Source organism: Cupressus sempervirens, chromosome 4 (genome assembly GCF_028749045.1).
Source record: "Cupressus sempervirens isolate cs-2001-9-10 chromosome 4, ASM2874904v1, whole genome shotgun sequence".
NCBI classification, from domain to species: Eukaryota; Viridiplantae; Streptophyta; class Pinopsida; order Cupressales; family Cupressaceae; genus Cupressus; species Cupressus sempervirens.
The window spans coordinates 4,691,204-4,713,660 of record NC_143121.1 but is presented as its reverse complement, the minus strand read 5'-3'; the positions used below and the strand labels follow the sequence as shown (position 1 = coordinate 4,713,660).

At 36.3% G+C, this 22,457-nt stretch overlaps 1 protein-coding gene and 1 pseudogene across 2 annotated transcripts; one reads left to right on the top strand and one right to left on the bottom strand.

Annotated features, from left to right (window-relative positions):
* The first annotated feature begins 13,663 nt into the window (after positions 1–13,663).
* Positions 13,664–16,144, top strand: LOC149559646 (cytochrome P450 750A1-like). Its single transcript, XM_089824224.1, has 2 exons — positions 13,664–14,764; positions 15,265–16,144. The coding sequence occupies exons 1-2, from the start codon at positions 13,802–13,804 to the stop codon at positions 15,883–15,885; spliced, it is 1,584 nt and encodes a 527-aa protein (XP_089680350.1). The 5' UTR covers positions 13,664–13,801; the 3' UTR covers positions 15,886–16,144.
* A 2,019-nt stretch (positions 16,145–18,163) lies between these two features.
* Positions 18,164–22,143, bottom strand: LOC149559645 (pentatricopeptide repeat-containing protein DOT4, chloroplastic pseudogene; annotated as a pseudogene). Its single transcript, XR_016363612.1, has one exon. The product of XR_016363612.1 is annotated as a pentatricopeptide repeat-containing protein DOT4, chloroplastic pseudogene (transcript).
* Between the last annotated feature and the right edge of the window lie 314 nt (positions 22,144–22,457).

Here is a 22,457-nt window from a genome sequence, read left to right as displayed (position 1 = left end):
TGATGTCAAACTTGCTATTTGTAGGGATGATATATGCTTATAAGATCCAAGCACTATCACTTAGTTGATTGATGAAGATGATTTGATCAACAAGATGTAACAAGAGCACCTAAGGGAAAGGTTGAGTTATGATGTTGTAATGAAGTGCAAGGATGAGTTAAGACAATGGTTAAGTAATGTATTGATGACATATTCAAAGACACAGATGTTGGTCACACTTAGAAACATTGGAGGAAGAAGTTGTAACAAGGATGATTGCAAAGCTTAGACTAAAATCTTTAGTGGATGTTGAGCAAGTTAGTTGAAGCCAAGAAATTCACTGTAGGAGCTGAGTAACAGAAAAAATCTAGTGTGTGATCTTCAGGTGTCGAGCATCAAGAAAAACCTAGTTGCTGTAGAGTAACACAGTATGTGCCGAGAACCAATATTTCAATAGTGTCGAGCTACTACATTATTTCAAATGATGAATATTTGCCAAATCTAACCCGACATAGTGGTCGCATTGAATTTTGTGAGCAAGTTGGAAGATAAGGATGGTGAGTTGTTGGCACAAAATCTTACGTAAACCATTTTTGGGTGAATTCTAAAGGATTATTCAAGAAGTTTCTAGAACAAATAGAATGTGGATTAGATACAATGAATCCTACCTAATCCATGCAAATTGAAATTGAAAAATGGAAGAATCAAGCAGGAAAAAGAACTCCAAGACTTCTATTCAAGGAGTCATAGACCAAGAAGCAAAGAGTTGTTGATATTGTTGTTGTTGAAGTGTCAAATATATGAAGTGGTTGAAAGGGTGTCAAGAAGGAGACATCTAGGAGAAGGAAGAGCATAGAGGCTCTGCTTCTATGAGTGGTCATGAAGATATGATTGCATTGGTACATTGAGTTTGAAGATTCAAGGAGACAAAGCTTGAACTATAAGACAAGTTGTTAAGAGTTGCAGAGATTGAAGGCCAAGCAAGGGTATGAGTTGAGAAGTGATCTGAGATCTGTAAGATAAGTTGTATGTTGTTGTTAGGTCAAGATTTTCTAATACTCTCTAGCAATTATATTAGATCTAAAAATCCTATGGACTTAGGTTGGCCTAATATCCATTTGTAAATCCTTTAACAGGGTGGCATTCCAAGTGAATGTTTTAAAGTCCTCTAACTAGGCCCACTTCTGACAAGGTGGTTAAATACTCTAACAAGGTCACATTTAATAGTGTGTTGTAAGCCTTTCACAAGGCATCACTTTAGAAGGGTGAAAATTGAGTAGCATGTTACTGGTGGTTTTTCCCAAATTGGGTTTCCACATAAATCACCGTGTCGTGTTGATTTCTTGTGTATTTTACTTGCATCTTGATTTACAGCAACTTCCTAATTAGATAAATAGAAGCATGGATGAATGAATGGTTGAAAGAGTTCACAATACTTAGAGAAAAAAATTGAATAGGACATTTGGACCTTGAATAACTAATTCACCCCCCCCCCCCCAGTTATTCTAAAGGAATTCTAACAATAACACTTCCTGCCAAATACTTTCAAATAACTTAGATTGGGTTTTTAACCATACCATAGTTCATAGGGAATTTGGTTAGAGTCCTTCTTCAACTTAACTCAGTTCAAGGTATGAACTGCAGTGCTAACAACTTCCTTTTAGTATTTGATAGCAACATTTTTTTCAATCATCAATGTCCTTGCACAATCCATGATGGATCTATTTCTTCTTTCAGCTATTCCATTTTGTTGAGGTGTAGCAGGGGTTGATACTTGTCTTTTGATTCCTCTTTCAATGCAAAAATTGTTGAATTCATTGGAGATGAATTCACCACCTCTATCTTATCTTAAACACTTTAATCTCTTTCTAGTTTCTTTTTCCACTCTTCCTAGATACCATTTGAATTTCTCCAAAGCTTCTATTTTTTATCCTAGATACATCACATTCATCATTCTAGAATAATCACCAACAAAAAGAATGAAGAATTTTTCTCCACTATAAATTTCTATTCCAATGGGTCCACATAAGTCAATATGCACAATTTCCAAGACTTCTTCTGACTAATAGTTTTTTCTCTTAAAAGTAGTCTTTCCCATTTTACCAATTTGGCAATTTTTGCACAATCCAACATCAGGTTTCTTCAAAATAGGAATACCTCTTACTCTTTTATGTTTACTTATCTTGATTAGATTATTAAAGCTTACATGACATAGTCTTCTATGTGATTACCAACTTTCTTCTATTTGAGCAATAAAACATGAGCATTCACCAAGATCAAGAAAAAATAGATTACCTTTTGTTTGCTTGCCTGATCCAACTAGATTTCCTTTGTCATCCAACAGTTTTGCCTCACCATTCATGAATTCTACCTTGTATCCAATGTTGTTCAACTATGCCACACTCAGTAGATTATGTTTTAATCCTTCAACCCAATAGGCATTATCACATATAAGTTCATTGGTTAATAAGATATGACCTTTTCCTTTGTGTAACAAGGTTCATTGTTTACAAACCTTACACTACCTCCATCATAGTATTCAAAATGTTCAAATTTTGTTTTATCTCTGGTCATATGGTGTGAACATCCACTATCAATAATCCATGTATCATTTATGCTTACATGACAAATAAGTGTCATCTTATCTTCTTCATCATCAGATTCATCTTCTACAACAATGTATACCATTTCATCTTCATTGTTATCAGAATCTTTAGCCATGAAACAAGTTTTCTTACCTTTGTACTTGTAGGATTTGTGACCTTTGTATTCCTTCTTGCCTTTATATTTGTGAGATTTCTTTTCATCCTTTCTTTGTTTGTTTGGATACCTGGTAGCAATATGACCAATTTATTTGCAAGAAAAATAGATTAGAGGGATTTTACCTTTGTATTTTCCTCTGCCTTTGGAGAATTTCTTTGCAAGTAGGGCTTCAACAATTTCAAGATCATTGTCAAAACTTTATTCAGTTTCTTCCTCACTTCTTGATTGATTTTCCTTTAATTTCTTTCTCTTTTCTTTGAGTGAGATTTTGGCTTCAAATGTAGACTCAATATTCTTGGAAATAGAAACATAGTTATTATAGTTATCTAGTTCAAAAGTTGTTAATCTTTCAACGAGAGCATCCAAGTTTAAATTTTTATTTAGATCACATCTCATTTCTTGAATAGCAGATACTATAATTGCATAGAAAGGAAGAAGAGTTCTGAGTACCTTACTCACAATAGTTTCATCTTTAATGTCTCCTCCAGATGCTTTGATTGCACTTACACTAGCTTCAAATTTTTCCACATATTTTGCAATATTTTCATCTTCTATCATTCTCATTTGGTCAAATTGTCCTCTGAGACTTTTTGCCTTGGCTCTTCTTACATTGTCATCACCTCCATATATGTCTTTCTATTTGTTCCACATTTTATAAGCAGTTTTATAGTCTTTTACCTCATCAAATTTAGCATAATTGAGAGTAGATAAAATATCAATCATCATGATGTTATGATTCTTCTTCTTAGCAATGTCTTCAACTGATAATGTTCCTGTGGTATTTTTACATTCAACATCAAGATACTTACAACCTAAATCATTAATTTTACATAGGTGTAACCTCATGAGTCTTTGCACTGCTATAGAATTGTCTTTGTTGAGCTTTGGAATCTGTATTTTTTAAGACATCCTGATCTTTAGCTTAGGTCCTTGAAACCTTCTTTGCAAGCCCCAAAAGCTTTGATACCAATTATTGGAAATATAGGAGGAGTAACTAAAAGAGGAGGGGTATGTAAGGACCCTTTCAAATAGGCCACTAAACAAAACCCTAAATTTAATACACAGCTAAAGTATATTGCTAAAATAAGGAAATAATAGTGCCAATGTATTCATTCAATGAAAACCAAAATTTTTTACAAATGATATGGAAATTTTCAGCATTGGAACATTATGACATGGCACATTATAGAAAAACCCTAACTGGTTGTATACAATTGAGAACTAGTTACAACTACAAATTGAAATGAAGAACCTGGATTGATCAAATACTGGAGACTGATTGCTGAAGATGATATGGTGAAAGTGCAACTCCACTTGAAACTCCAAACTAACAATTAAGCACAAGTGAAAGGACTAAAATATCCTTCCCACAGTTGCAATAATTCAAGTGATCTTTCACACCCTCAAAATTGCATACCAATTGAGAGTTTTCGTTCTCAATGGCCAATTGTGACTACTTGCAGAAACCCTAGGCTCCATAATGCACTTCAGCAAAAATCAATAATAAATCTCGATGATAGGCAATGAGCCCTCAATGCCTATTTATTCTTTTTTCCTCGATAGGCTGGCCTCTTGTTTTAATTATTTCTCTGCTCCTTCCAGCAACCTCTAGAACATTATTTTATTTAATGACTTTATAAGATATATCACTTAATTAAATATAAAGTTACCTTGTAATATATATTTTTATTGATAACTTTATAAATAATTAACTCCTCCAAAATGGGGACATTACAGTTCTATCCCCCCTAAAATTGCTTGGCCTCAAGCAATCTTAATGATGGATGTTGCAAAATCACTTCTCCCTCCCAAGTAGCATCTTCAATAGGTAAATCTTTCCACTTAACCAGATAATCTCTGATTACTCTCCTATGAAGCTGCTTCTCTCTACTATCCAAAATAGATTCTGGCACTAAGATCAATTTTCCCTCATCATCCAAGGGAGGTAATACTGTAGAAGGCATCACATTCTAACCCAATGCTTTTTTGAGGCATGATACATGAAACACATTGTGCACTCTACTATCTACAGGAAGGTCCAACTCATAAGCCACCTCACCAACTCGCCTGATGATCCTGAATGGTCCATAATAGCGTGGCTTGAGTTTCTGTACACCACTCTTCTTGAGAGTGGACTGCTTATATGGCTGCAACATTAGGTAAACCATATCATTTACTTCAAAGCTATGCTCAGTCCTCTTCTTGTCTGCATATTGCTTTTGCTAGTTTTAAGCTCTAGCAATGTTGTCTCTGAGAGTAACAACTATATCTATACTTTTCTATGATAGTTTACCTACACAGGGTACCCGACTGTCTCCCAACAACAAATCTAAGAAATTGGTGCCTCATAACTGTAAAGTGCCATGAAGGGTGTCATTTGTATAGTCATATGGTATGTAGTATTATAACAATACTCATAGAGATATATCCATCGGACCCAAGCTTGTTGTTGATTTGCCACATAATTTCTCAAATATCCTCCACCCATTTGTTTACAATCTCTATTTGACCATCAGTTTATGGGTGATAACTAGTGCTAGGTGTAAGGTCAGTACCACACAACTGAAATACCTCCTGCCAAAAGTGACTCATCAAGCAGCTATCCTTGTCACTCACAATGCTCTAAGGCAAACCATGTAATCTAAAAACCTCCTTGAAGAAGACCTCTGCCACTTGAGCTGTTGAGTATGTAGTAGTGATAGGGAAGAAGTGAGCATATTTTGTCAGCCTATGCACCACTACATAGATACAATCATGCCCCTAGGCCCTGGGCAAGCCCATAATAAAATCCATAGAGATGCACTCCCACTTCTTGTTAGGAATAGGAAGTGGTTGTAGGAGCTATGCTAGATAATTGTGCTCATGTTTTTTCTGCTAGCAAACATGACACTCACGTACATACTACAAAACATTAGCCTTAAGTCCCTTCCAAGTGAATCATTCCCATACTAACCTGTAAGTCTTGAAATACCTAGGATGGCCTGCTGTAGGTGAATTATGGAATGCTCTCAAAATCAACTGCTTCGCTTTCGATCTTGGAACTAAGTAAATCCTATTCTTTTAAATGATCAAATAATCTATGAGAGTGTATCTGGTGTCGATTGTTGTTCCCTCCACTATAGCAAAGGCCCACGTGTCTTTGGCATATTCTACTACAATCAAGTGTCACCAATCCTCTGATATCTGAATCATAGAAATGAGGTGTGGCCTACAAGATAAAGCATCTGCAACAATATTCTATGTCACCATAACATATGTGATATCAAAATCATATTTTTGTAACTTACTCACCCACTTATGTTGACGATCATTCAAGTCCTACTCTCTCAAAAAGTGCCTCAAACTATTATGATCAGTTTTAATACAAAATTTGCTACCCACAAGATATTGTTTGAATTTGGCCAAGGCATGCATGATGGCCAACATCTCCACATCATATATGCTGAATGATCTCTCAGGCCCTCTGAGTTTCCTACTCTCATAAGCTATAGGATGCTTGTCCTACATGAGTACAACACCAACTCCCTCTCTAGAAGCATCACATTGAAGCTCAAATGGCTTCGTGAAATCAGACAATGCTAATACTGGGCATGAAGTCATTATTTCCTTGAACCGCATAAAACACTCCTATGCCTCCCGAGTCCACACAAATGCCCCTTTCTTCACAAAATCCATCATGGGCATTGCATGTCGTGAGTAGCCACTGACAAACCGGCGATAAAATCCACATAGACCAAGGAACCCTCTTAACTATGTAAGGTTCTCTAGTGGTGGCCAATCAACAACAGCACGAATCTTTTCAGGATCCATTCGCACTCCTTCCGCACTAATGATGTGTCCAAGATACAACAATTCTATCATCCCCAAATCACATTTGGACTCTTTGGCATACAAGGACTCTCTCTGTAAAATGCTCAATACTATCTCCAAGTGCTCTAAATGTTCCTGCCATGTCCTACTATAGATCAAAATATCATCAAAGAACACCAACACAAATTTCCTCAACTGATGGTGGATGACCTTGTTCATAGTGGATTGAAAAGTGGTAGGTGCATTAGTCAAACCAAAAGGCATGACTACAAACTCAAAGTGCCCATAATGACACCTGAAAGCAGTTTTCTCAATATCCTACTCTCGAACTCTAATCTAGTGATAGCCTAATCTCAAATCAATTTTTGTGAAATAACAAGCCCCATGTAATTCGTCTATCAACTCATCGATGTGTGGGATGGGATACCTATTCTTTATAGTTCTCTTATTCAACACCTTGTAATCAATACACATTCATAGAGTACCATCCTTCTTTTTTACCAAAACAACAGAAGATGCAAAAGGTGACTTACTTGGTCTGATGTGTCCCATTGCTAGCAACTCCTTGATGGTCCTCTCGATCTCATCTTTGAGTCATTTTGGGTGCCAGTATGGTGTGATCATGATAGGCTTAGCGCCTTCCTTCAGCTCGATAATGTGCTCAATGCCTCTGTCTGGTGGCTTGCCTAGTGGAATCTCGCTAAATACCTTCTCATACTTGATTCTCAAATTTTGAATATCTGGATGATATGCAATCTTATGCTACTCTTCCTAAGTAGGCATCAAGGCACATATTGTCGCCCACCCTATATTATTATGCCTGGCTAATCTCTCCATCCGTCTAAGTGAGATAGTCCTGACATCACCATTACGAATAGCCTTCAGCACATGATTCCTCCCATCCACCTCAAACTGTATCTCCATATCCTCTAATCTTAGAGTAACCTCCTTCAAAGAATGTAGCCACTACATCCCAAGTACTATGTCCATGTCACCCATGTTGACCACATGATAGTCCACCTTGAACTCATAGTTGTTCAAATGCAAAGGTAGATCTTGCACCATCTTGTCACAACGAAGAGTATATCCATCAGCAACCTTGACTCTCAATCCTTCAAACTCCTCAGTAGTGAATCCACGCCTCTCCAAAAATCGTGCATCAATGAAATTATGTGTGGCACCTATATCTAATAGAGTAATAACCTTCTGTTTTACCAAGACTCCACGAAGTTTGAAAGATCCCTCCCTTTGAATACTAGACAGACGTGCCTCCTGTAAATGTAGCTTTGGTGCCTCTTTTTTCTCAGCACTATCTAACTCTTGTTCACTCTCTACCCCATTAGAATCCTCATCATGGTGCTCTGAGCTATCTAAATTTGAACCCTCGTAATAAGCCCAAATCGCCTAGTTAGCCTTCCCCATAGGACAATCATGACCAAACTCATAGGGACCTTTGCAAAAGAAGCATAGCTTCTTCCTCCGTAGGTCATTAAGTGTTTCCTTATCCAAGGGTACAACTAACTTGCCTTTTGAGTCACTAACCTTCTCTTTACTCTTGTTGAATTCCCCTTTGTTATCTCTAAATGATGAATAACCCTTCGAACTAAACCGGTTTGTTGGAGCAGCAAGTTCCATACAACAGGCTTTCTTCATGGCTTCCTATAATGTAGGAGGATCAAAAGCCTTTACCCACCCCTTGAGTGGTTCAATTAATCCTTTTGTGAATAAAATGACTAGCCTCTATTCTGAAATGTCAGGCACCATCACTGCAAGATTCTGGAAGTCATTGATAAATTGTTCTAAGCTTCCTGATTGTCTCACTTGAGCTAACTCCCAGAAATAAACTTCAAGATTTTTTTAATCAAACCTTTCTATTAATCTATCCATGAATTCCTGATAAGTGGTTATCTGATTGTGTTGCAATGTAATCATGCCATGTGTCCACTAATCATGTGTTGCCCCATCTACGTGTAAAGTGGCATACTTGAGCACTTCAAATTCTGTCATAGTCTTTAGAGATGGGAAAGTATCCACCTTATGAATCCAAGTACAAGCAGTCATTTTTCCACTGCCATCAAATGTGGCTAATACCAACTAGTTGGTGACCTATTGCAATTCACTATATTTATCTGCCTGCTTCTGCCTAGTAGCTCTGTAGTTTAAGTACCTGTCAAATGTCCACCCATCTTGTACATATGTTGGTAACTAATCCTACTCATTCCTTGCTTGTCAAAGTTCATCTACAATATTTGTTACCATAGCATCAGGTGTGCGTGCTAGAGTTTCTTCCCTGAATGTAGGATGTGTGGGTTTGTTAGTTGTTCTAGACCATGTCCTATGTTGTGATCCTGCTATGCTCCTGTCATCCTAGTTAGTATCATGATTATTTCTCCTATTTTCCCCAATTAAATGTTGTATCATAACCATCATTGCCTGTGTACTTTCCTCTATTGACTGTAGAAGCCTCTCTTGATGCTATAAAGTCTCATCATCTCGCACACTTCTGGATGGGCTTTGAGAACGTCTCTCAGCCATATTCTTAGTTATGCTGGTTTCCTATGTAAATTGGCTAGATAAACCCTATCAGGCTAGTAGGAAACCTGCTTTGATACCACTGTAATGACCCTTTCCAATAGGCCACTAAACAAAACCCTAAATTTAATACACTGCTAAAGTATATTGCTGAAATAAGGAAATAATAGTGCCAATGTATTCATTCAATGAAAACCAAATGTTTTTCAAATGATATGGCAATTTTCAGCACCAGAACATTATGACATGGCACATTATAGACAAACCCTAACTGGCTGTATATAATTGAGAACTTGTTACAACTACAAACTAAAATGAAGAACTTGGATTGATCAAATACTGGAGACTGAAGAACTTGGATTGATCAGATACTGGAGACTGATTGCTGAAGATGATATGGTGAAAGTGCAACTCCACTTGAAACTCCAAACTAGCAATTAAGCACAAGTGAAAGGATTGAAATATCCTTCCCATAGCTGCAATAATTCAAGTGATCTTTCACACCCTCAAAATTGCATACCAATTGAGATTTTTTCGTTCTCAATGGCCAATTGTGACTACTTGTAGAAACCTTAGGCTCCATAATGCACATCAACAAAAATCAATAATAAATCTCGATGATAGACAATGAGCCCTCAATGCCTATTTATTCTTTTTTCCTCGATAGGTCGGCCTCTTTTTTTAATTATTTCTCTGCTTCTTCCTTCAACCTCTAGAACATTATTTTATTTAATGACTTTAGAAGATATATCACTTAAATAAATATAAAGTTACCTTGTAATATATTTTTTTATCGATAACTTTATAAATAATTAACTCCTCCAAAATGGGGACATTATAGGGTAAATTAGTTACTACTAAAATAAATCCCAAATCCATTAGATATCAATACAAAATTATAATTTGAAAATTGAATAATCCAGATGCTCGATAAACACGTATAAATTTTTGTAACTTGATAAATACTAAATATGTTTCAAACAAATCTTAAGATATTGTCAATGATTACTTAATCTTAATTGCAAGCATGAAAGAAATAACATGAACACATATGATACCAAGATTTAACCTGGAAACCCAATTTGAGAAAAACCACCAATTGTAACTAGTTACTATTTTTCACTCTTCTAAAGTGAGCCTTGTTGGGAGCCAACCCTGTTAAAGTTTACAAAACACATTGTTAGGTGTGACCTTGTTAAAGAATTTAAGCATCCTATTAGGAGTGGCCTTGTTAGAGGTCTTGAAACAATTCAATAGAATTGTTACCTTGTAGAGGATTTACAAATGGTTGTTAAACCAACTCTATGAAGAGATTTGGATCATTGCTACAATGTTAGAAAGTAACAATGAAGTGACCTAATTGAGATGCAATTGAATTGCTGATTACAAATCTCTATTTTGGCTTGTACTAAATCCTTCTTGATCAAATATAGCTTTTCTGCTCCATAAAGATATTCTGCTTATCCTTCAAATTCACTTCCTCTCTTCATCTCTTGTAATTCATTCATTACAACTTGCACACTTTGAAAACACAACTTGACTTTTTTATTTGTACCTTTCATATTGTCAAGTCAGCTCAAATACAATTTAGAATAACTAATATTCATCACCATAGTTAGCTAGAATCAATATATAAAACAATTAAGCTTCATATGCCAAAATAAGAAAAATCCTTCGTTAGCCGACCTAGCTCGGTAAAAACTAACTCAGAAGTGATTAACTGTGTTAACCAATAGAGGCTTGGTTAACACTGAGAACTTGAAAAAAATCCTTTGGCAATCGAGTGAGCTCAGTCAACACTGATTCTATCCAACTTTCCTTCATTAACTGAGAGAGTTCAGTTAACACTCTTTTTCTGCATGAATTCCTTCAATGCCCGAGTGAACTCGATAAACACTGCCTTTTCTATAGAAAGGCTCGATAGACATGGAAAATTATTTTCATTGTCCAAGTGAGCTCAGCATGCACTGATTGACAACTGATATGATGTTTGTGTAGCATCAAAGACAACACACAATTAATCAATTGTATCCAACAGGACCCAAGTATTAGCATTGAGCCGACTTGGTAATTATTTTTGAAACTATTGAAATGCTATTATAGTCTACCTAATGCAAAGTTATTATTTGGATCGATATATAAGGAAGACACTTTGTTTCATCCAAAGAGATATCATGGAGTTACATTTATCATCATAAGAGAATATGGATAATAGAAGAGTAGATTGATTAGGAGGCTATCAAGTAGTACAAAGGCAAAGTAGAGACTCATCTATCACAGTTAGGTGATCAATATATTATTCAAACGATCTTCATCAGTAAACAAAGTTGTATAGTAGTGATCAACTTGTTGATTCATCCTAACAAGTGTATTAGTCTCAAATCCTCTAACAAGGTGGACCTAACAATCCTTGATGAATCTCTTAACCGAGTGCATATTTTATTGTATTATATAAATCCTTTCACAAGGTGGACCTAGTAGTCCTACTTACTCTTAATCGAGTAGATCACCATAAGTGATCAATTGCAAGCCTTAACAAGATAACTTTATTATTCTAGTAGTGAAGCATTGTGGATGTCATCCCCACCTCAGTTTTACCTTCTCCTTAGAAGGTTTCTAGGTTACCAATTATTGTGTCAAAGTATTATGGTGTTGTTACCTTTAGTGCTTTATGTTCCATGCATGCAAATAGAATAGATAATATAATAAAATGGGATTAAGAGAAAGAAGTTTTGAGTGGTTCCTGATTTTCACCCCCTCCCAGTCTCGATCACTCGGTCATCATTACATTTCCAACAACTAATTCATAAGTAGGGTAACACACCTTGCACGATCGCCCATGTGCCATAGGATTTTGTTTATGCAGATTAGACTCCACCCTATGGTCACTGGCAGGGTCATAGCTCCTTGGCCTGATGCTCATAGACGTCACATTCTCAAACCCCTCGTTGCTCGCCCAACGGTGGTTGGGATGATGATCATCATTGCTCTGCCTCTCCGCGATGAGGTTTTGGCTGGTCCCTAGTTGCTCTGGTTGCCTCTGGTTAGCCTTCCTCTGGTAGGGATCCCAAGTAGTCATTCCCCTGCTAAACCTAGCAATTTCGCCTCCTTAGGTAGAGGGAGAAGAAGATAAAGAGAAAGATGTTTCTCCTGATGGGTGGGCTCTTCTTGAGCCACCCATTAACCTCTCGACCAACACTACCTTAGCCACCTGAGGTAGTTTATGTTTTTTTATGAATAGCTATTAGATTTTTAGCTTTGTCGTGCGAACTTTCATGAGGTGATCTTCATATCTTGGACTCTTTTTTGTGAATATGTAATTTTAATATTTAATTAATAGAAAAGAGAGTATTCATTAAAACAAAAAACTCACAAATCATAAATCTATATGCAATATTCAAATAAATTGTAGAGATCAAAATTATTACATTTTTTTATGAAAAATTATAAAAAGACCCCAATCAATACACAGTTGATCCCTCATACTCCTCTAATCCCTGTAAATTGAAAAAACACCCACTAAAAAAAAACATTATAAAAAACTTAAAATGTTAAAACTTGAAGTACATTGATGTAAACTAATATATAAGAATAAATGGTCTTTGTATGCACTTAAATTCATAGAGAGTTCCTAAGACTCGTCATTCGTTTGAACAAAGAATGTAGTTTGAATTTGAGAAAACACTTGTAGCTTATATTTGAAGCACTCGCATATTTTCAAATGTGTATTTTTTATGACAAAGCTTTCTATATTATTTTATTATAATATAATCATTTCAATTAGATACAAAATGCATCTTGTTTAATCATAAGAAAATGTCAAACATTTTACTTATTTTTGAATCATAATACAAACACAAGAAATCTAAAATATATAAATAGATCAAATATGATGTTTTATCAAAATCTTTTGTACTACAACACAATTCTCTATTAATCAATTATATGACTTGAATACTTCAACATTCATCTTCCATTTGATCCCTTGATCATCTTGTCACCTTAGTGCTTGAGGGGATGCCTCTTCATAGAAACTTAAGATAACTTAGGTGATAACTTCTTTACATATAGACTTTAAGATACTTACGTAACTTATATAAGCCATTGTAAACTTAGGTCGACCTTGACAAAAATTTAATGATCTTTATTTTGATCTTTATCTCTATTTATAATTGTAGAATATTCTAATTATTTCTTTCTCCATTACACATTTTTTAATGACCATTAGAGTTCCAGAAATTATACATACCAACAAGAAGAAATTCAGAATAAAATAAAAATAAAATATATATCCACAATCCATAGGATAAAAATCAAATCATCTCATAACTCCTAATTTACTCTAGGTCATGATTTTACTTATACTATAAGAATATAATTGACTTTTTGTTTTATCACAAATTTTGACAAAATATGCAGGTTTTTGTTTTTTTCTAAGTCTTGTTATTGTTATGCCACGCTACTCCCGGGATTTGAATTTACTGCCACTAGCCCTTAATGGACGAAAGACTTAGAGGAACTGGAAAATAGGTGAATACTCAAGTCTAAAAAAATCATATATTAAATTCTTTCAGTGGGATGATCTCCAGTAAACACCAGACATGTTGATCGCTGATCAGTGCCCTGGAAAGGCTATATATTGGAGTTGAAGGCATGGGAAGTAAGACAAGAGCTTTCCTTACAACTGCAATTTGTAAGTTCATTTCAAATTGCTCTAATGGCTTCCGCATTTTCTGATTTGCCTGCAATGCTAGGAGCTCCAACAATAAGGTCTCTGTCCATTCCCGTTGTATTTACCATATTGGGTTTGTGGGTTTTGTACAAAGTATTAGGCTCAAAGAAGAGGAAATTAAAGACTTCTAGATTGCCCCCTGGACCCATAGCTTGGCCCATCATAGGAAACATGCATCAACTGGGCAAGCTCCCTCACCGTTCTCTTTGTGATCTTGCTAAGCAATATGGCCCCATTATGTTTATGAAATTGGGTTTTGCTCCTACTGTGGTGGTCTCTTCCTCTGAGATGGCTAAACAGTTTTTGAAAACCCATGATTTAGCCTTTGCCAACAGGCCCGAATCTGCTGCTTCAAGGTATGTAGCTTATAATGATAAAAATATGGGCTTGGCTCCATATGGAGATTACTGGAGGCACATGAGGAAAGTGTGTGTGATGGAGTTGCTGAGTGCCAAAAGAGTTGAGAGTCTTAGGTTTATAAGAGAGGAGGAGGTTTCTTTGGCAGTGAAAGCCATTTGGGAGAAGAGCAAGAATGGACAAAGAGTAGTGAATGTGAGCAAGATCATAGAATCTCTCATGTCCTCTATAATCTGGAGGACATTGGCTGGCACAAAATTTTCTGAAGATGATGATTTGGTAGGCAAGGAGCTCAACCAAATGGTGCAAGAGGTCACAAGGATGATTGGGGCTTTCAACATTGGAGACTTCATTCCTTCCATTTCTTGGATCGATGATTTGAGTGGTGTGAAGGGGAAAATGAAGAAAGCCCACAACTTCTTTGATGCAGTTGTTGAGAAGATTATAGATCAACACATGGAAGGGAGCAGGAGCAGGGGAAGTCAGGACAACGAGAACCATACTAAGGACCTGGTAGATGTGCTTTTGGAGATGGCACAAAATGAAAATGGAATGAAAATCACCAGAGAGCACATTAAAGCAGCAATCCTTGTATGCTGACATCCCTCTCTGTTTCCTGCTACTATTGACATTTGCTTGAATTGTTGGTACCAGTTTCCACAGTCTATAAATATTATCAAGTACACAATTAGTTTCTGGATTCGATTTTGTAAGTGTTTTTTTATCATCAATGTTTCGGATCACACTCTGTGATTTATCATCAAGATGAGAGAGAAAAGGATATGAAAAGAAAGAAATATATGATAGATCACAGAGTGTGATCAGAAACATTGATGATAAAAAAAATATACACAATCAACTCTAGAAACCGATTGTGCATTGAAATGAATTGTGTAAATCTGGTAATGTTTATTATTAGGTAATCTTTTAGACTAAACTCTGTTTTCTCTAATCTACTTTTCAGATCACCTAGTGATCCATCATCAGAAAGAAGGAAGAATATTCTTGAATTTGCTTGAATTATTTACTTTCTTTAATTCAGCGCCAGGGTTTCAAGGATATCCTGAATATATGTTCTTTGCTCTTGACAGGACATGTTTCTTGGTGGTTTGGAAACAACAATCAATGCCTTAGAATGGGCAATGAGTGAGATGGTGAGAAACCCACATGCAGCCAAGAAGTTGCAGGGAGAAATTGGATGTGTAGTAGGAAAACAGCGCATGGTGAGAGAATCTGATCTTGTGGGCATGGAATACCTGCAATGTGTGGTGAAAGAGGTGTTCAGATTGTACCCTCCAGGGCCCTTAATGCTTCCCCATGAATCCAGAGAAGACTGCACTGTTGCTGGTTACTTTATAACTCACAAGACAAGGCTAATTGTGAATGTGTGGGCAATTGGAAGAGATCCATCAGTGTGGGAAGATCCCTTAACATTCAAGCCTGAAAGATTTATAGGTAAGAATATTGATATCAAAGGGCGAGATTTCGAGATGCTGCCTTTTGGTGCAGGAAGGAGAGGATGCCCTGGTGCTGGATTTGCAATAGCAAACATTGAGCTTGTTTTGGCTCAGCTGGTGCACTGCTTTGACTGGGATTTGGAAGGCAATGGTGATCCCTTTGAGTTGGATATGACAGAGATCTTTAGGACCAGTATTCCTAGAAAGGATAATCTTCTTGCTGTTCCCACCTTGAAACTGAGTTTGAACATGTAGAAGTCAGCAAATTTAGTAGCTTCAATCCAATGTCATCAATGGCTACCCTTAAATATCCTATACTAAGGGTAAAATTATGTTTGCAAAAAGCAAGTCAACTTTGACTATTTAACACTTTTAGTCTAGGAATTGAGCCTTAGTGTGTGATATTTAAGCCGTCCGCTCATCAACAGTTATGCATGTACTCTTTTATAGTTCCTTTATATTATTTCTTTAATTTTCGTATTATAGGCTCAATAAAGTGACATCTCATTTAGAATTGTGTTTTGGAGATTTTCGATGTTAACTGTTGTAGGACTGGTAAAACAATTGCAGTCATTTGGTACAGAACATTTAATAAGTTCAAACGTAAACTTATACACAATTAAATAGAATTGAACTAAAAATAATTTAACTGAAATAATATGAAATATTTCTTATTGTTGCTTCTGATTTTGAATTTGTAATTTTTTTTAGCATTCTATTTCATTCACTCTCTAGCATCTTGAGTGTGATTCCAATTGTTAATAAAGAAACACACACAACTGCAACCAGAAACAAGAAGAAAAAAAATTATAGACTATGAAAAGCTTCATTACAGACTAAATATTATTATTTGTGGGTCCATAAAAATCTAGTAACCATCTGAGGCATTACATTTCCGCAATGGATAATAATTATTCTATTGTGCTTCTAGATTCAACTATATAGATTCAGCTCATACAATGTTGGTAAACCTCGAAAGGTAGATGCTGAACTTTCAGTTGAATGGAATGTAAATTGTGGGGGTATGAGCGTGATCTAATATAACTTCAATGGATTTGATGAGAAATTTGGTTAAAACTAAAAGTGACTATTTTACACCGTACAACAGCAGTGATGTGACTTATGATTAAATTGACAGGAAAAACAAACAAGTGATCTAGTGATCATAGTAGTGATTATTTTTTTAGTTCCACATTTGGACGTTTGCATAGCTTTACTAAGCCTACTGAAATCGGAATCAACCTAGTTTAGATTGTGGTAAGAAACCCAAGAGAGAACCTTGATGAAAGGCCTACTGAAAGGTTTCCACTCTTCCATGGGTGGCGAATTTTATGTAAAGGCCAGTTTAAATATGGATTGTCACTATCTGTCAGCTTTACTGTTTATAACTATTCATGTGGTGAATGTGACTGCTGTTTCAGGTAATCCGTATGTTTTTGGTTTCTTTCAGTGATTTGTTATTTGATGTTCATGTGGTGGGAATGGTTTTGCGTGTTGGTCTCTCAGTTTGGAGAGGATTTTTTTATTTTTTTATTCCAATCTGTAATCTGGTTTTTTTCCGCTGGAGGGAGGATAAATTAATGTCTGTTTCTGTTTTCACTACTGAACATATGCACTCTAATTCAGTGAATCTATTTTGCATTAGGTGGGCTTCTAAGTAGATATATGTATTTACTGATCTTTCTTCTTTTGGAAAATATATTAGTTTTCCTTATCTTGCAGGAGTAGAGTGCATGGAGAGTACCGAGTATTAGCTTAATACCTCTTACAATACACTGGTTTAGCACCAAGTAGAGTTGGATTTTATTCAGTATCCTCACATTGCTACTCATTGCAAGGGTTGTTTATCCACAATTGATAAAAGCTGGATAAACGCCTTGGTTACTGAAACTGTGAACACTTGTTCATTACAATGGGGGAATGATAGTCATTAATCAATTACAACCAGGATCGTGTTTTCTCTTTGGTATCATCACAAGGAAGAGACCATAAGCTCAGTCGCAGTTTCTCATTTCTCGTGAATAGCCAAGATAACAATTAATTACCTCAATAATAGAAGTCTATAATATAAATTGCATATTTTCACCTGAATGATTATGTCCTCATCTTGTATGGTAAGCTTTTATCCTTGTTTCAAAAAACAGGATTGCTTAAATAAATAATCCACACATTTCATTCTTTGCATTTTGAAGAAAAGTTTTATCTGCCTACCTTGAGGATGATAGCTATTAGTCTCATGTTACAAAATGAACTTGTCTGCTTCTTCGAAGAAGCATCTTTAAGAATGTTTTGTGCCTGAAGGACCAAAAACTATCTTATTCGTTGACGCCATTCTTGTCAGGGCATAAAGAATCATAAAAACGTAGTTGAAATACAGTATATACACTGGATACAAAATGAACTTTTCTGCTTGTTCTAATAAAGCACCTCTAAGAATCTTTTGTGCTTAAAGGACCAAAATAAGCTCACATTCTTTGACCTCCTTACTACCCAGAAATCAAGAATCATATCGAGATCGTGGAGAAATGCAGTATCAGGTGAATAAAAGAGCTGTATTAGATTCAAATTTCAAACAGATCATCCAGATCCTGTAGCAGTACATCAACGGACTTCCTACAAAGGATTGTACTCTTATGCATTACAGTTCCAAAAGGATGTATCAGGGATTTCTTGATGCTCAGGTTCTATGCATTGTATTACTTTATCTGATTATGGCTGTGGTCCAATTCTTACAAGACATGCACAAATCCTGTTGCCAGACAGCTATATCCAAGAATACTCTTTTACTGCTACTTTGACAAGTCCTCCATCAACCAACCTAACCTTAACGGCATTAACATTTTATAAAAGAATGTTATATTTCAATGTATCACACATTCATATTGAAAACTTATAAAACATATTCCCTTCATGTTCTTGTAGATGTGTATTGCATTGAGCTCTACAGGAACAAAATAAACTTTTTCATACGAGTCAAGTTGTATTGGCATACAACTGATAAAGTCATGAGATGTGCAGCTCAGCAAAGGACAACTATTGAAGCACAATGGTCCTCTATTCTAACTATTATGTGATAATTGCAAGTCGAATCAAAGTACTCCCAACCATAATTGCAGATAATCATTTAGATGACTTAAGTGCTCAAATTTTCTTACTGACCAAGTTTGCTTCTCTTGAACCAAGGATAACCGCTGAACATGGTGTTCCTCTATTCAAGTATTGTGTTGCAATTGCAAGTTGTGTGATAAAAACTGCTGTCAACCATAATTACAGATAATCACTTTTGTGACTGAAGACCCAATTAGTCCTGTTATTGCTTTAGTACTCTTCTCCTCAGAGACATTAAGTTTCTAGTCTGTGTTGATGCTTCAGGATTTTTAACTGTGTCCATCTTTTTCAATGGATTTTTTTCTTCTCTAGTTTATTATCTTGATGACGGATCACGGAATATGATCCAAAACATTGATTCAAAAAGGTAAACAAAGTTCAAAATCCAAAAGAATTCGGCATAAGCCTCCCCTGCCAATACGGCACACTATCAATCATCCAAAGATCACACAAACACTGTTGTTAATGAAGATTTAGTCACAGAGAAATCTGGTATTGTAACTCTAACAGAGAGTGGTTAAATAAAGAGCAGATTGCACCCTCTTCATTTGTTCTTTATCACTGTCTTTGATTTCCAAATAAGCAAGCTTTAATATGGGCCGTTAACCTGTTTTCTACTTCCCATAAAACACCACTTCTGATGAATAATAAATTGACTATTTACTATAAGTACAAGATCATTATGATGGCTATTTTTCTGCAATAAGATCAATATCATTATCTCGATTACTGCCTATTAGAATCCCCAATGAAATATACCTGTATGTTCAATGCACCAAAATGATGGACTCTAAACAGAACATCCGCATGAAAATCCGGAAGATTAGCTTGGTAAAGCACACATAGCATTAGCGCTAGAGATGTGCTTGCAGAAAACAAACCGCCAAGACATGGCTTGCTATTCATTAAGAAAACTATCAAAAGTTTGACCTCAGTGGGGGAAAACATGCTCTTATGCATCATGCAACACAAATGATGTGTCAGGCACGTATCCTGCTGCTCGCATCTTCTGTAGCAAGTTATCCAATTTTGCATATATGCTACCTGATTGTGGATGTGATTTGTCCCTAACAAGGAATGAATGAATTATGTTATCAACCTCTATCCAACTGCAACCTGGCTCCTTTTTCAAACCCCTATCTCTCATCATTGTTCTCACTTTTTCTACATCTGCTCGCCTGCCTACAGCTGCATAGATGTTTGAAAGCACAACATAGTATCCTGCATTATCAGGTCTTAACTCAAAAATATGTTCCGCTGCAACTTCTGCTATATCTGTATTGCAATGTACTCTGCAAGCACCAAGCAAGCTCCCCCAGACATTAAAATCAGGTTTTAGTGGCATCCTTTTGATAAATTCTAGCGCCTCATCAAGGCAGCCAGATCGTCCAAGAAGATCAACCATGCAAGCATAGTGCTCCATTCTAGGTATTATGTTATTATCTCGGTTCATTCTTCCAAAATATTGCCAACCTTTATCCACAAGGCCTGCATGGCTGCATGCTGATAGAATAGCAATAAAGGTAACATAATCAGGCTTCATGCCTGACTTTTGCATTTGGTCAAAGAGTGCAAGTGCGCCTTCAGCATGCCCATGCATTCCATATCCTGCAATCATAGTGTTCCATGTAACTAGAGTCTTTTTAAGCATTCTATCAAATATAAGTTGTCCCAATCTTATGCTTCCACATTTTGCATACATGTCAATGAGAGCATTCCCAACAGACACATCATACTCGAATGCATTTCTCGTTACAAAAGCATGGATCTCTTTTCCCTGTCCCAAAGTTGATAAGTGCGAAATAACTGGGAGAATACTCACTAAAGTGACAGAATCGGGCTTCTTGCCTTCCCCTTGAATGCAATAAAATAATTTCATTGCCTCACTGCAATACCCGTTCTGAGCATAGCTAGCAATCATAGAATTCCATAAGGTTACATCCCTACAAGATATCCCATCAAACACTTTCCGTGCAGCATCTACGTTCCCACATTTAGCATACATGTCAATTAAAGCACTCGCTACAAACACTGTGAACTCAAATTCACTTCGAATTATATAACCATGAATTTCCTTACCCTGTTTAACAATTTCTAAGCGGGCACAGGATGGAAGAATACTTGCAAATGTGACAAAGTTGGGTGCGACACCCTCTAGTATCATCCACCTAAACATTTTCAAGCTTTCCTGGTAATACCCATTTTGAGAATATCCACCAATTATAGAACTCCACGAGATTACATCTTTTTCAAGCATGCTTTCGAACACATGCCTTGCAGCGTCCATCTTTACACATTTTGTATACATGTCCATGAGGCAATTATGCACAATAATGTCATTACCATATCCGCCTCGAATTACGTGATCATGAATTTCCTTACCATGTTTTAAATCTGATAATACAGTACAGGCCTTCAGAATGCTGCTGACAATGATCTGATCAGGCACCACCCCTACTGATTGCATTTGAAGAAAGCATTTCAAGGCTTCATTACAATACCCGTTCTGCACAAGGCCGCCAATCATGGCACTCCATGTTACAACATCCCTTGCACTTATTTTCTCGAAAACTTCTCTTGCAAACTCCATTCTGCCACATTTTGCGTACATGTCTATCAGTGCGCTACCCACAAAATTTTCAGTCTCAAACCCCTTCGAAACAATATAAGTATGAATCTCTCCACCCCGTACCAAATCAGACAAATTGGTACAGGCCTTGATAACGCAGGGAAACGTAAAACAGTCAGGCTCCGTCCCTTCCCCCAGCATCGTGTAATAAAGTTCCAGTGTTTGTTTCCAGAACCTGTTTTTGTTATACCCTCTCAGCATTGCATTGCAACACAGAGTATTTCTCTTAGGCAATTTGTCAAACAGTTCACGCGCATCAGCCATACTGTTGCAAACTATGAACATTCTCAAAATTTTAGCACCTAGAAACAAATCAAACATATAGCCACTTGAGAGCAGCTGGGTATAAACAATTTTTCCCTCTGCAAGAGCATTGTTTTTCGTACAGACCTCTAACAGTGATGCATAGCTGTTGGGTTCGATTTGTATGGCTTGATTGTTTGCACATTGGAATACTTCTAATGCCTTCTGCACCTGCCCTTGTCTGGAGAATAACCTGAGGTTTTCATTGATTTTCAGGTGGCATTTGCTTTTGATAGCTGTTAGTGAGTCAGCGAAATTGAGCTTGCCGCACATAATTAGACGAGATTTTCTTTGAATTCCGCCCACCGTTAAAAGAAGGATTTCAGTACCAAACTATGCGGAATTTTTTTTCCTACTTGATAGGAAAAATAAAATTTCTGTGGTGTTTGAACGAGTATTTGAACGAGTATTTCAAAATTGTGAAAAAGGATACGCGGACGAAAACTTCAATTCCCTGGGCTCGGGAGGAAACCGGTAATTGTGAAAAATGCAAACAAATTAGGTGTAAAACTTCATAAAGTAACGATGAAGAATACATGATTTAATTTTAAAACAAAAAATAAAAATAAAATTTAGTGGAAGAGGGAGTCAACTAGAGGGGGAAATAGAGTAATAGTATAGATAGAGGGGAAATATAAGAGAGGAGGGGTGATGTAATAAAGGGAAAGAGATGTTGAGGAGGGATGGAGGGAGAGGTAGACTCAGGTTGAAGTTTCATGGAAGGGGGCTTTTTATAAAATAGAGTGGAAGTTATTTGTTATTTTTTAGAAAATATTTTAAAGCTATC